General features: G+C 46.9%; 1 protein-coding gene across 1 annotated transcript in view; it reads left to right on the forward strand.

The window, feature by feature from the left end:
• Positions 1-7,018: 7,018 nt before the first annotated feature.
• Positions 7,019-15,583, forward strand: part of LOC309551511 (vomeronasal type-2 receptor 26-like) — a gene marked incomplete at both ends in the record, with an annotated part of 32,007 nt that continues 23,442 nt past the window's right edge. The window contains 3 exons of the mRNA XM_082252124.1: positions 7,019-7,712; positions 8,639-8,815; positions 10,104-10,180. Coding sequence (XP_082108250.1) covers positions 7,019-7,712; positions 8,639-8,815; positions 10,104-10,180 — 948 coding nt within the window. The remainder of the gene's footprint in view (positions 7,713-8,638; positions 8,816-10,103; positions 10,181-15,583) is intronic.

Raw genomic sequence — 15,583 nt, forward strand, 5'->3', positions numbered from 1 at the left:
TTCACTGCACCCCAAAAAGATTGTGTTCACTGTACCCCAAAAAGATTGCGTTCACTGCACCCCAAAAAGATTGTGTTCACTGCACCCCAAAAAGATTGTGTTCACTGTACCCCAAAAAGATTGCATTCACTGCACCCCAAAAAGATTGTGTTCACTGCACCCCAAAAAGATTGCGTTCACTGCACCCCAAAAATATTGCGTTCACTGCACCCCAAAAAGATTGTGTTCACTGCACCCCAAAAAGATTGTGTTCACTGCAGCCCACACACAGCAAAATGGATGTGGACCACTGACACCTGCCTATCTCCTATCCCACACCACACAGCAATATCGATTGTAGTTTGTAGAACACACTTTCCCTAAAAATCAGCAGACTCTATCCCTAATAGGATTTATAAGATCGTAGATCGGGTGACTGCAAACCCCACCCCACACAGCAATGTCGATTGTAGTTTGTAGAACGCACTGTCCCTAAAATCAGCAGCCTCGCCCTAAAATGCCTACAACTCGCCCTGCCTAACACACTCCGACCTGTCCCTCAATTCTATCCGGACACAAATGTTTTTTTTTCCTGTCTGTCCCTAATCAGCAGGCAGCACGTTGATGTGTGCTCTCTCCCTGATCTAAATAGCAGAATGACGCCGCAGCGGCGCTGCCTCGAACTTATAAAGACTTGGTCACATGCTTCAGACGGCCAATCACAGCTACTGATACATTTGCAGGCATGGCTGGGATGGCTTAGGCACACCAGTTAAACGCTTGTTGATTGACTGTTGAAAGCCCGCCATGAAAAGCGCGTCAAAGCATGCAAAACCCGGAAATAAAACGACCGAACACAGATTTTTACCCGAATATACAGTAAAATGTCCATGTCCGTGTTCGGGTAAAAAAAATCCAATTATTCGGTACGAACACGAATAATACAGTCCGTGTTCGCTCAACCCTATCCAGGACGTCTCCCATATCACCCTACAAAAAAGGAGAAATCTCTGTCTACTGTTAGACCTGCTCTGCTCTAAAGGTATTCAATACTGCTGGAAATTCCCTTTCTGCCTTTCAGCAACCTCTGCAGTCCACACAGTGAACATGCGTGTGCCAGAGGACCTTAGGTCCTTCTGTGAAACTCTGCAAATACCACAGGTCCCCCTGCCTAATTGGCACGGTACCACCTGCAACCCACAGCTCCAACGTACCAACTCTATGGATGCAATTCCCGTAAGAGATGAATTCCATATTAGGCGCAGGAGGTCTCCCTCTCCAAAACAACAACCGCAAGTAGAGCCTAGTCACATAGCTGGCTGCAGCCCGACAGCATCTCCAGTCTACAGGAGGCCGTGTCATGAGGGGGCCAATGCCTGAATATGTGCCTGGTGGCAAAGTCTGCCCTTTCTTGCCCACATTCTCCTGCATTGAGCAAATACTCACACTTTTTCCAATAAGGACAACATCGGATCCCTCCTACACACCGTACTCTCTCCATGAAGAGGATCTTGCCTCACAAACTATTACAACCTCTCATGGGCCTCATATCTCCCATTCCTTCTGATAATCCACTCGTCATATGCAGAAGGAGGATACTTCCAAGACTAACAATTTTACTGGGAAGCTTCCTATTTCAAACAACCCTTATGCTCCTGGCCACCGCATGAATGACAAACTTGAGATCTTATTGATAACTACCCTTGAAGCTCAGCGCAAACCCCCTGTGATTGCACACCCTATGCCAACTCGCACCAGGGTCACTACCCTATTACTTACCCCCTCCCCTTAACCTTTCTATCCTTTTTCTCAGGAATAGGTTTTCTTGATTTTCCTTTTATTTTATGATTTTTTTACAGTTTTAAACTGCTACAGAAACCTTACTGAACGTTTTTTGAGCATACAATAGGTGCTATGGATGTCCATCCTTCACCACAATGTATTGTGTTGTTCTCTATCTTACTATGTTATAGATATATGAATTACTGACTGAACCAATGCCAGTATTAAGTTCTCCATGTGATTCCTGTTTACCTGAATATGTCTTCTCTTTTGTTTCTTTATTAAGCTTCCAAGCTCTATTATTTATACATGATTGTCTTCTTTTGACCTCCTGTGCTCCGGACCTCCCAGACCATTGTACATCGATACCCTCCACTCCTTCAACCAACAGAATAGTGACTGCTACTGTTGGCCTACACCAGACTACATGAAGACCATCAGGGTAAGGTAGCTGGAGTACCTGTACATCCGGTAACTACTTTTATTTCCAAAGACCTACACTTCACTTCTTTTTGCTTTTCTCTCCCCTATTCTCTCTCTTCTGCATCCTACCCCTGCACTCCTTCTTTCTCTCCTCTCCCCTTCTTCCTCCCCCTTCCCCTTTTCTTCTCTTCACTTCTATCCTTGGTTGGCTCCATAACCATTGCTCTTCTCATATAAGTACTCAGCCTCAACCACTACTAGCTTATTCAATTGCTATCCACATAACTCTTCCAACATCTATACCATTTCCGATCCCCTTGATTCCTTTTGAATACTAGACATCATGCCCATCCCAGGTCACTCTCATGGCCGCTCAACTCTTAAAATGATCTTGTTAAATGCAAAGGGATTGAATATACCTGAAAAATGAACTCAGGTTTTACATATGATGCACAGATTGAGGGCAGACATAATTTACCTTCAGGAAACACACTTCCACACAGGCAACATTCCTAGACTTACAAACCATCACTACCCCACATATTACCATGCCACCAATCCACAAGCTAAGACAAAGGGGGTTTCCACCTTGATCTCTAAAATCACCCGATGGCAAATGAGTGACTTCCTTTATAGATTCTGATGGCAGATACTTAATAGTAAAGGGCTTTATTCATGACCGACCGGTCACTTTAGCCAACATTTACAGCCCCAACTCCACACAAGTTACTTTTTTCAAATCCATCTATACACTCCTGGCAGGCTTCCAATCAGGAATCACCATTCCAGGTGGTGATTTCAATGTGGCTCTACACCTCTTATTAGACTCCTCTTCGGGCTCATCATCCCAGCCATTTAAAGCCCTGCGACAAATCAAAACTCAACTACAGAACCTTCTTCTGCACGATACATGACACATTCTGCATCCCAGTGTTAAGGATTACACATTTTTCTCAGCCCCCCACAACAAATATTCGAGGATCGACTGTTTCTTTATTTCTCAAAAAGATATCCCCTTACTTACAACCGCCACCATCGAAACTATGCTCTTTTCTGACCACCACCCCATTACGGTCACGCTTACACTCCCAGATGCAGTCCCCTTCACTTAAATTTGACGTCTTGACTCATCTCTATTAACAACAGACTCAGATGTTATAGGTAGTATAATCAGCGCAACTAATAATAATAATATGTGATAGCGACTATACCATAAACTTACTTCACAACAGGTGGAAGATGAATATGATGCAAGGGTACAGCGCTAAAGTGACTTGGTGCTAGATAAGGTGCTAATATTCAAAATATAGTGGCACGGTGCTTGGCATAGTACCCACTAACCATAATGTAATACATTTACAGATGTATTAATATAGGTGCAAAGTGGCAAAAATCAGTTCAACTCATAAAAATACATAAAATATAAAACAGCAGCTATATCAAAAACTTTCTCACTGAAAAAGTGCTAAGATGTATATAATGCAGGGGTACAGCGCTAAAGTAAAGCGTGAAAAATAAGGTGCTAAATGAATCTTGAAGTGACAATCTGCTTATTGCAATATCCTTAATGTATACAATTAATCACATATAGATATCGGAGATTCAGCAAGATTCAGAGGGCACAAATGGGGACATTAGTGGTAGGGTGTTTATAGTACCTAAATCCAAGGTGGGTATGGGGAAAAATCACAAGAGCAGCTTAAAAACAACATCAAACGAGGATATAGTATGCAACCGGTCAAAATTACAAGGTTTGTATACCAATGCTAGAAGCCTGGCTAATAAGATTGGAGAGCTGGAGCTGCTGATGTTTGAGGAGGACTTCGATTTTGTGGGGATAACAGAGACTTGGTTTGACGGCTCTCATGACTGGATGGCGACCATTCAGTGGTATTCCCTTTATCGCAGAGATTGAGAAGGTAAAAAAGGGGGAGGGGTATGTCTGTATATTAAGAACAGTGTACAGGTAAATAGGAGGGATGATATTAATAATGTAGCTATGGACGAGGTAGAATCCCTATGGGTAGAACTTCAAAGGGAAGGCACTGTGGGGAAGGTAATATTGGGCATATGCTATAGGCCCCCCAACCTATAGCATACGGGAGGAGGGGGAGGCGGACCTCCTTTTACAGATAGGATTGGCAGCAAGGATGGGAAATGTCATTATAATGGGGGACTTTAATTATCCAGATATAGACTGGGCAGAAGGAACCGCGCATTCAGCCAAGGCTCGACAGTTCCTAAATGTTTTGCAGGACAATTTCATGGGTCAGATGGTGAACGCACCGACAAGAAACAATGCGGTACTTGACCTACTGATCACCAACAATACAGACCTGATCACGGATATAGAAATACGAAGCAACTTAGGAAACAGTGACCATAGGTCAATTAGTTCCAGTATTGATTACAGTAATAGGAAACACGAGGGTAATATAAGGACACTGAATTTCAAAATAGCCAATTTCCAAAAACTGCGCTCGCTGCTAGAAAATACCAAATGGGATAGAACCCTGGGAACAAAGAACACGGAGGAAAAATGGGAGTGCTTCAAGAGCATACTAAGCAAAGGGATTGGCCAGTGCATTCCAAAGGGAAATACATTTAAAAGAGCAAAACTTGGGGCGTGGCGACCGCTGACCAAGATGGCCGCGTGATCAGGGAGCTCCTTACTCCGTCCGCTCTATTCCACATCTACGGCCCGACACAGCAGCCATCGACGCCCTAACCTGCCAGCTTACCTTGGGGGAACAACTCCTGCACCCAGCCAAGATGACTAGATGGAAGCCAACAGCCCCGCAACTCCGAAAACTCTCCGAATTCTTTCCACCGGCGCCCTCGGGGCTCCGGCAAAATGGTGGCGGCGACACTTCCGGTCTACGATCGCCGGGTCCTCTAGCGTCAACTCCAGATGCAGCATACGTCACAATCCAGGGACAGCCCGCGCAATCGCCAGACGGTTCCCTGATGAGACCTGCACGATCCGCCGACTCTTCCCCCTCATCACCTTCAATGCAGAGCCCTGTTAAATCAAAACCGAGGAGGGAGGATGGCCCACAGCAGTACCGCAGCTCTTCAATGGAGGTGAGAAGTAACACTACGATACTGCAGGGTGCCTGGGCCTATATACCACAGCCCGATCCATTCGCCAATCTCCCTAAAACAGGCCAACCAGTGTCCGACACGACACTGAAAGATATGTTATCACTTTTTCATACCTCCATGCAAAATAACATCTTGGCATCTATTCAGTATTGTCAGAAGGAACTGCACCAGATGGGAGACAGGGTAGACGTGGTTGAGAACAGGATGGGGGAGTTTGCGGTGTCCTACAATGCCCTAATTGATTCCCACTCCTCACATCAAGAAGACATGCAGCGTATGCAAGCTAAAATAGCTGATTTGGAGGACAGGTCGAGGCGTAATAACCTCAAGATCAGGGGCATTCCTGAATCCATCCAATCTCCTCAATTACCAGGATTTGTACATGATCTCTTTTCCAAAGTGGTTCCTGAACTCACGAATGCTGACCTCACAATAGATAAAATCCACCGCATCCCGAAACCCTCCTTTTTACCCCAAGAGATTCCTAGAGATGTATTGTTGAGAATCCACTTTTTTCAAGCCAAAGAAAACATTTTGGACACCTTTAGGAAAAAAAAATCGCCTCCCTGATCAAGCTGCGTCACTACAGATCCTTCCGGACTACTCTCAGTACACTCTTCAACTGAGACGTAACCTCAATTCGATCACTAAGGCTCTCCGAAACAACAAAATACCGTACAAGTGGAAATATCCGGCCAATCTCTGTGTAACTCATCAAGGCTCAACCTCCCAGATAACTACCATGGAACAAGGGCTAAGATGTCTCCGTCAGTGGAATATTCTTCCGGACCCCTCCGACCTACAGCAGCAATGCGACAATCCTAGACCCCAACACCTACAACCCGACTGGCAAGTCGCTACTCGGTCCTCCAGGTCTACTCATCGCCACAAATGATGACTGTCGTACTTCCGGAATAGGACTCCCTGTTTCTCAATAGCACCCTACACCGTGCTTTTCCCCCCACCGAAGATGCAGCCACAGCTGCGCACTTGGTCCATCCGGACCTTGTCTTTTTTACACCCACTGTTTTTCTGTATGTTTGTTCTTTTTGTTTTTTGTGTTTCCTTCGTATCCCACCCTCTCTTGCAGAACAGGATCACGATGAGCACATTGAAGCCTCACGCTAAGGACAACACGAACTGCCGTTATGTTCCAACCTGTTCCACGGATTGGAGTTCACCACCCGCCGAACTGTTCCTTCCTTCTGACCGAACTACTTTGTCTCTAATTTGGTGTGTACCAGAAGCTACTATACGTATACATAACTCCAAGGTACCACTTCTCCAGTATGTGTCAGCAGGTTACGATCACAGTAGATTTCTTGTGTCATGCCTTTGCAATTATTGTCTTTAAATGTTAAGGGTCTGAACCACCCTGTAAAAAGGTACTCCATGTGGAAAGAGGCATCTTCCCACAAGGCAGATATCCTTGCTATTCAGGAGACGCATTTTCAACTTGATCACAGCCCTAGATGCTCTCATAGAGATTACCCACACATTTTCCAATCCTCCGCTGGGGAAAAAAAAAAGAGGGGTTCTGCTGGCGATCAGTGGCTCTGTATCCTTCACCTATACTAGGGTGGTGTTGGATGCAGAGGGCCGCTATATCATCCTTAACTGTACTATTGACAACTGCTTGTACACCATAGTGAATGTGTATGCCCCCAACACGTACCAATTGAGGTTCCTCCGCAAACTGTGTGCAAAGGTTAACAAACTCAAGTCCGGGATGTTAATTGTTTGTGGGGACTTTAACTTGGTGGCGAACCACGTTATGGATGCCTCCTCTAGAGGGCGACCCTCGGCTCCTTCTCTAGCTACACTTATCCACTCTGAGGGGCTCCATGATGTGTGGCGCTATCAACACGTGGAGGAGAGGGACTACTCCTACTTTTCCACAAGCCACAACTCCTACACTAGGATTGATATGTTTCTAGTTGACATGCAAACGTTATCTCATGTCACTCATACATCTATTTCCCCCATTACATGGTCAGACCATGCTGCCATTCATATGCCACTGTCCCATCGTCCCACCTCTCCCACCGCCTTTCTGTGGAGATGCAACAACTCTATTCTATCTGATCCAGATTCTCTTAAATTTTTGAAATCCCGGTTGGAAGAATTATTTTCCATTAATAATACTCCTGACGTTGATCCTGCCATGCTGTGGAACACACATAAGGCCTTTGCGAGGGGAATTCTTATTCAGCTGGGTTCTAAGTTGAAGAAGAGGTTCCACTTGGAAGATCTTATTCACAGTATTCAGGATCTGGATACCAAGAACAAAAATATTCCCTCCCCATCTAATGCCTCCAAATTGGGTGCCCTCCGCACTGACCTTAGGAGACTTCTTTCTGAGCGCCACGATAGCATGTTAGCACGTCTCCACATGCGTTACTATTCTGCCCACAACAAAGCAGGTAAATTTCTAGCTTCAAGAATTAAGGCGAGGAGGGTTAAAACTAGAACTGAATCTATCGTACATCCACACACGGGTAATAAACATTCCCACTCGCAAGAAATATCAGATGCGTTCGCGGATTATTATAGTTCTCTATATAACCTTAAGCTTGATGCAGACACTCCCCAACCCACGGATGCATCCATTCGGGATTTCCTTCACAGACTCCACCTCCCGACTCTGACGACAGACGCATTAACACAATTAAACAGACCTTTTTCCCTTAAGGAACTGACTGACACGCTCGCAGCCATGCCTCTAAATAAGTCCCCAGGCCCCGATGGTCTCACAAATGAATATTAAAAATCCCTGCAAGACCAATTATCACCCCACCTCTTAAATCTTTTTTCTAATACGGTCAAGATGGGCACCCTACCGTCAGAAATGTTATAGGCTAACATCACTACACTCCCTAAGCCGGGTAAACCCCCTACCACTCCCGCAAATTTTAGGCCTATCTCCCTCTTAAAAATGATATTAAATTATATGCTAAACTTATTGCCAATAGGATTGCACTGATTTTGCCCTCTCTTATAAAGGAGGACCAGATGGGGTTAGTTAAGGGCAGACAGGCTCCCGATGCCACGAGACGGGTTATCAATCTGCTCCATCATGCTGAGCGCACAAAAACGCCTTCTCTGCTCTTATCCATAGACGCGGAGAAGTCGTTTGATCATGTTCATTGGGGTTATATGAGAGCTGTGTTGGAAAAGTTCGGTTTCACCGGCCCGATTTTGTCGGCCATCCTGACTCTCTACACTACCCCAACGGCCAGGGTACTCTCGGCGGGCACTCTAACCAAAGCTTTTCTAATTTCGAACGGCACGCGTCAAGGCTGCCCACTTTCCCCTCTGATATTTAATCTAATGATTGAACCCTTGGCAGAAACATTCAGACAAAACCCCATGGTTTCGGGCTTTAAGTTTCAACGCTCGCAACATGTTATTACACTCTTTGCTGATGATGTTATCCTGAGCCTGACGAACCCCATCGTGTCCTTACCCGCTGCTTATGATATCCTGCAAACCTTCAGCGCCATTTCTTACTATAAGGTCAACTTCAGTAAATCCGTCATTCTAAATTTGGGCATACATGGACATGCACTTGAACACCTTAAGCAAAAATTAACCTACACATGGACTACTCAAGCTTTGCAATACTTGGGCATATCCTTAACGTTCCCGACCTCTGGTCTACTGACCTCTAATTTGCATCCATTAATAGCCTCCATTTCCGAAGATATCAACAAACTAAAGAAGACAGAATTATCCTGGGCTGGTAGAATAGCTGCCTTTAAAATGACATGTCTCCCTAAAATACTATGTACATTTCGCACTCTTCCGATTCACATCCCCAAACATCATATCAACTCGCTCAACAAACTACTATGTACCTTTATTTGGCAGTGGAAACGGGCACGATGCGCATACACGCACATGATACGACATAAATCGGTGGGTGGGTTGGGACTACCAAATATCGAAGACTACTATCACGCATCCCGCCTGGCCCCTTTGCAGTATTGGTTCACCCATAGAACTCATAACATAACTCTCCCGTGGCTCCTGATAGAATCCGTATTATCCAAATCACAGGACCTATACACATTACTCTTGGCGGACATGTGGAAACCCTTGACACTACATACTCTTCCGATAACAATGAGAGCTTCCCTACAATCCTGGCGTTATCTAATTGCTCAACCTCCGACTCCGCAACATAACATACCAGTTCCCATACCTTTATCCACCATGAGTATTCTACTTCCTTATGTCCACATCAATAAATTGTTGTCGGCCGGCATTGACACAGTAACACAACTGTATCAAGGTAATTATATTAAACCCTTTGCGGTCCTACAACGAGAGTTCTCACTCCCCCCTCAAGCTGTCTTTGCTTATAAAAGCATTGTGAGCTTTGTATCCAAACATCCCCCCCTAGATTTGACCTTCCCCTATCACTGTGGAAGTATCTTACAGACCCGACATCCAAGATTAAAGGGATATCTGTGTTTTACAACAGACTACAGCAGAAGCTCACATTTCATAAAACGTCCCACATGACGAAATGGTAAAGGGACCTGCGTTCGACCTTTTCCAGTGAGCAATGGAAGTGGGCGATACGCACGTCTTACAAGTCAACATAGTGTGTCACTCATTGGGAACAATTTCAGAAAATAGTCACTAGATGGTACCTGACCCCTTATCTCTTGTCATTAATTTATCCTACACATGACCGCTTTGCTGGCGCAATTGTGATCAAACTGGTACACTTCTTCATATCTTCTGGTCCTGCAAAGGACTTACTAGCTTCTGGAGGAAAATCTTTGAAGTAATTTCTTATGTTACAGGCATCTTGACCAAACCTGAGCCCGCCTTGGCTCTTCTCTTCCTGGGCATTGAAAATATACCCTCCGACATGAGAACGGTATTTACACATATACTGATAGCAGCCAAAACGGTCATTGCTAGATGTTGGAAACAACCAGTAGCCCCCTCCCACATGGAGGTGATACGTCTAGTTAATCAACACTTTTCCTTGGAAAAGGCATATGCGTTTTCCGAGGTAGTAAATTCCATACAGCTTGGATTCTCTGGCAACAGAGCTCTTATTTCCAACCTGTCTAATGAGATATTGCCGCTAGTTTCTGGTTTAATACAAATTTTTGTGTTATGTACTCATGTTACGAATGTTCATCCTTTACTACGAGAATTACCTTCCCTGTTCTCGCTTTGTATAATGTTACATTGCATTGTAATGCATTCTTCCTTGTTTTGTACTTTTGTTTTTTTGTGAAAAATCTAATAAAAACAATTTCAAGTAAAAAAAAAGAGCAAAACTAAACCCTGGGTGGCTAAACTCCAACATAAAAGAAAAGGCCTTAAAAAAATACAAGGCTGAGGGGTCATTGGCAGCATTCAAGCATTACAAATAGGGTTGAGCGAAACTGGACTGTATTGTTCGTGTTCATACCGGACTTTTGGGTATTCGGTACCCGGACCCAAACCCGAACATTTCACTGTATGTTCGGGTACTATCCGTTGTTTGGTATGTTTTGGCACGGTTTTAATGGCGCGCTTTCAACACGTGCAAGGCAGCCAATCAGAAAGCGTTTAACTAGTGTGCCCTAGAAGCCATTACAGCCATGCCTACTAATGGCATGGCTGTGATTGGCCAGTGCAGCATGTGACCCAGCCTCTATATAAGCTGGAGTCACATAGCGCCGCGCGTCACTCTGGGGTGCAGTGCACGATGTTTATGCCCTGACCTGAGCCCAGTGAGGAGGAGGGAGAAAAAAAAACTTTTATCTGTCTGTTAGATGGGCATTGTGTGGTGCTGCACATTTCATGCAAGCTCAGTGCATATGTGTCTGCTTAACCACTTGCCGCCCGCCCACCGTCAAATGACGGCAGGACGGTGCGGCAATTGTTCTGGGCGGACGTCATATGACACAGCCCGTCACCGGCAGGGGGGAAACAGCCAATGGGCGTGGCTGTTTCCCACGTGATCGACTGTGATCTAATCACACAGCCGATCACAATAGAGGAGCCTGGAAGAAGACAGCGCATGCGCAATCGGGAGCGCGCAGCGCAGTCATGGCGGTGGCTCTGTTTTCCCTAGGAACACAGCTAGTCACCGGCAGTAGTAAACAGTCACTGACAGTGACTGTTTACTATGTGATTGGCTGTGAATCCATTCACAGCCGATCACAAAATGTAAACACAGAGCAGTAACTCACTGTTACTAGCTCTTCTCCCCTCACACATTTTCCAGTGTGAGGAGAGCAGAGCCAGAAACAGTGAGTTACTGCTCTGTGTACCTGTCACTGTAAAATCATAGCAATAAAGGTCCCCACACAGTCCTCAGCCCCCCCCCCCAATTGTGCCTGTCACCCAACAGTCACCTCATCAGTGCCCAGAAATTGCCACCCATAATGTTCACATGTGAGCGTAGCGATCGCAGGCAGAATCGCCGCGATTCTGCCCACGATCCGGAAATCATTGCAAATCGCGGGACGCCTGTGCGTTGCCCGTGATTTGCAATAGCACCCCAAACGCTGTGCGATGTTGCCGCGATTTCCGCCTGCCGAATCGCAGTAACATCGCGCAAACAACGCATGACACCCAAAAAAAGGTACAAGAGCTCTTTGGGGCGTCATGCGTTGTTTGCGTGATGTTACCGCGATTCGGCAGGCGGAAATCACAGAAACATCGCACAGCGTTTAGGGGGGGTTTGGCAAATCACGGGCAACGCACAGGCGCCCCGCGATTTCCAACGATTTCCGGAATGCGGGCAGAATCACAGTGATTCTGCCCATGATCGCTACGCCCACATGTGAACGTAGCCTAAAGTTCACCTGTGACCAGAGGCTGCCATCAGTACCGCCGTGCACCATCGCCTGTTACCTGTCACCCATCGGTGACCATCGCCCGTCACCTGTCACCCCATCAATCACCGTCACCTGTCACCCCATCAGTCATCCTCACCTGTCACCCAATCAATCATCTTCACTTGTCACCCCATCAGTGATCATCACTTGTCACCCCATCAATCATTGTCACTTGTCACCCCATCAGTGATCGTCACCTGTCACCCCATCAATCATCATCATCTGTCACCCCATCAATCATCGTCACCTGTCACCCCATCAATCATCGTCACCTGTCACCCCATCAGTCATCGTTACCTGTCTCCCCATCAGTCATTGTCATCTGTCACCCCATCAGTCATCGTCACCTGTCACCCCATCAGTCATCGTCATCTGTCACCCCATCAGTCATCATCATCTGTCACCCCACCACTCATCGTCATCTGTCAACCCATCAGTCATCGTCATCTGTCACCCCATCGGTGACCGTCACCTGCCACCTATCAGTCACCTGCCACCCATCAGTGATCATCTGCAGTCAACCGTCACCCATCGCACAGCCCATCACAGCCAGCACGTCAAAAAGGATGTACAGCAACGAGGAGGCCCTTCAGGTCCTCTCCATGACTGATGAGAGCACCGGGGAGCTCTCATCAGTATCCGAATCCATATCCGAATCCGATTCGGAATTTGAAATCGCTAATAGTAGCAGATCGGAGATGGACTTGGACTATTCCTGTATACTTTCCTTTATAGAATGTATTTTGGGGTGCAATTTTTGCTATATACATGCAACAACTTACTGACCGCCTAACGACTATATACGTCGGCCATTAAAAGCTAAATACTGGGGTTATGGCAGCAGATGGCTGCCATAACCCCGGTATTTTTTTAAACGGCGAGCGGTCGGCTTTCAAATAAGGGTGGTCCCAGTGGCGGATTCGCCGCGGAATTACCCTTACGGTGCAGGGGAAGAGGTGCCCCCTCCCGCCACGTCCCAGACGTTTTCCCAGCTTACCGGACCCGCCAGCAGAGGAGAAAACTATCCGGTCCCGGATCCTCAGAGACAGGAAGTCGAGTGAGGCCAAGATGGCCCTCACTCGACTCTATGGTCTTGGAGGACCGGAGCTACGTCAAAAGTCGTTACCTAGCAACCGGTTTAACCACTTACCGCCCGCCCGCCGTCATATGACGGCGGGACGGTGCGGCTATTATCCTGGGCGGACGTCATATGACGTGACCCAGGAAATGCACGGCAGGCGCGTGATCGCGGGCGCGCCGCCATGCACTGCCGGTGTCGGGGTGTCCCCGGGACACCCCCCGTCACCGGCAGGGGGGAAACAGCCACTGGGCGTGGCTGTTTCCCACGTGATCGGCTGTGTTCCAATGACACAGCCGATCACAATGGAGGCGGCCGGGAGATGACCGCGCATGCGCGATCGGGAGCGCGCAGCGCGGTCATGTCGGTGGCACTGTGTTCCGTAGGAACACAGCTGTCACCGGCAGTAGTAAACAGTCACTGACAGTGACTGTTTACTATGTGATCGGCTGTGAATCCATTCACAGCCGATCAGAAAATGTAAATAAAGAGCAGTAACTCACTGTTACTAGCTCTTCTCTCCTCATACAGTTTCCAGTATGAGGGGAGCAGAGCTAGAAATAGTGAGTTACTGCTCTGTACACCTGTAAAAAGTAAAATCACAGCAATAAAGGTCCCCTTAAACAGTCCTCAGCCCCCCCCCCCAATGTCACCTGTCACCCAACAGTCACCTCATCAGTGCCCAGAAATTGACACCCATAACGTTCACATGTGAGCGCAGCGATTGCGGGCAGAATCACCGCGATTCTGCCCGCGATCCGGAAATCATTGCAAATTGCGGGACGCCTGTGCGTTGCCCGTTTTTTGCAATAGCACCCCAAACGCTGTGCAATGTTGCCACCATTTCCGCCTGCCGAATCGCGGTAACATCGCGCAAACATCGCATGATGCCCAAAAAAGGTACAAGAGCTTCTTTGGGGCATCATGCGTTGTTTGCGTGATGTTACCGCGATTCGGCTGGCGGAAATCGCAGCAACATCGCACAGCGTTTGGGGTGCTATTGCAAATCACGGGCAACGCACAGGCGTCCCGCAATTTGAAATGATTTCTGGATCACGGGCAGAATCACAGTGATTCTGCCCGCGATCGCTACGCTCACATGTGAACGTAGCCTAAAGTTCACCGGTCACCAGAGACTGCCATCAGTACCGCCGTGCACCATCGCCCGTCACCTGTCACCCATCAGTGACCATCGCCCGTCACCTGTCACCCCATCAGTCATCGTCACCTGTCACCCCATCAGTCATCGTCATCTGTCACCCTATCAATCATCGTCACTTGACACCCCATCAGTGATTGTCACTTGTCACCCCATCAATCATCGTCACATGTCACCTCGTCAGTGATTGTCATCTGTCACCCCATCAATCATCGTCACTTGTCACCTCATCAATCATCGTCACCTGTCACCTCATCAGTCATCATCACCTGTCACCCCATCAGTCATCGTCACCTGTCACCCCATCAGTTATCGTCACCTGTCACCTCATCCATCATCACCTGTCACCTCATCAATCATCACCTGTCACCTCATCAATCATCGTCACCTGTCACCCCATCAGTCATCGTCACCTGTCACCCCATCAGTCATCGTCACCTGTTTGCCATATACATGCAATCACTTACTGACTGCCTAACGACTATATGCGTCGGCCATTAAAAGCTAAATACTGGGGTTATGGCAGCAGATAGCCCCCATAACCCCGGTATTTTTTGAAACGGCGGGCGGTCGGCTTTCAGATAAGGGTGGTCCCAGTGGCGGATTCGCCGCGGAATTACCCTTACGGTGCAGGGGAAGAGGTGCCCCCCCCTCCTGCCGCATCCCAGACGTTTTCCCAGCTTACCACACCCGCCGGCAGCGGGGAAAACTATCCGGTCCCGGATCCTCAGAGACAGGAAGTCGAGTGAGGGCAAGATGGCCCTCACTCAACTCTATGGTCTTGGAGGACCGGAGCTACGTCAAAAGACGTTGCCTAGCAACCGGTTTAAAAGGCCGCTTTTTTTTTTTCTTTTTTTTTTTTCCTCTTTCAACAATTTTTTTTTTCTTTTCTTTTTTAGTGTAGTTGTGAGGTGTGAGGTCTTTTTGACCCCAGATCTCACAATAAAGAGGACCTGTCATGCCTATTTCTATTACAAGGGATGTTTACATTCCTTGTAATAGGAATAAAAATGATCAAAACATTTTTTTTTTTAAACTGTGTAAAAATAAAAAAAATAATAAATAAAATAAATAGGAAAAAAAAAATAAAAAAAATTAAAGCGCCCTGTCCCCGTTAGCTCGCGCGCAGAAGCAAACGCATACGCAAGTCCCGCCCACATATGTAAACGGTGTTCAAACCATACATGTGAGGTATCACCGCGA

Source organism: Pelophylax lessonae (genome assembly GCF_965119305.1).
Source record: "Pelophylax lessonae genome assembly, chromosome: 1".
In the NCBI taxonomy this organism is placed as follows: Eukaryota; Metazoa; Chordata; class Amphibia; order Anura; family Ranidae; genus Pelophylax; species Pelophylax lessonae.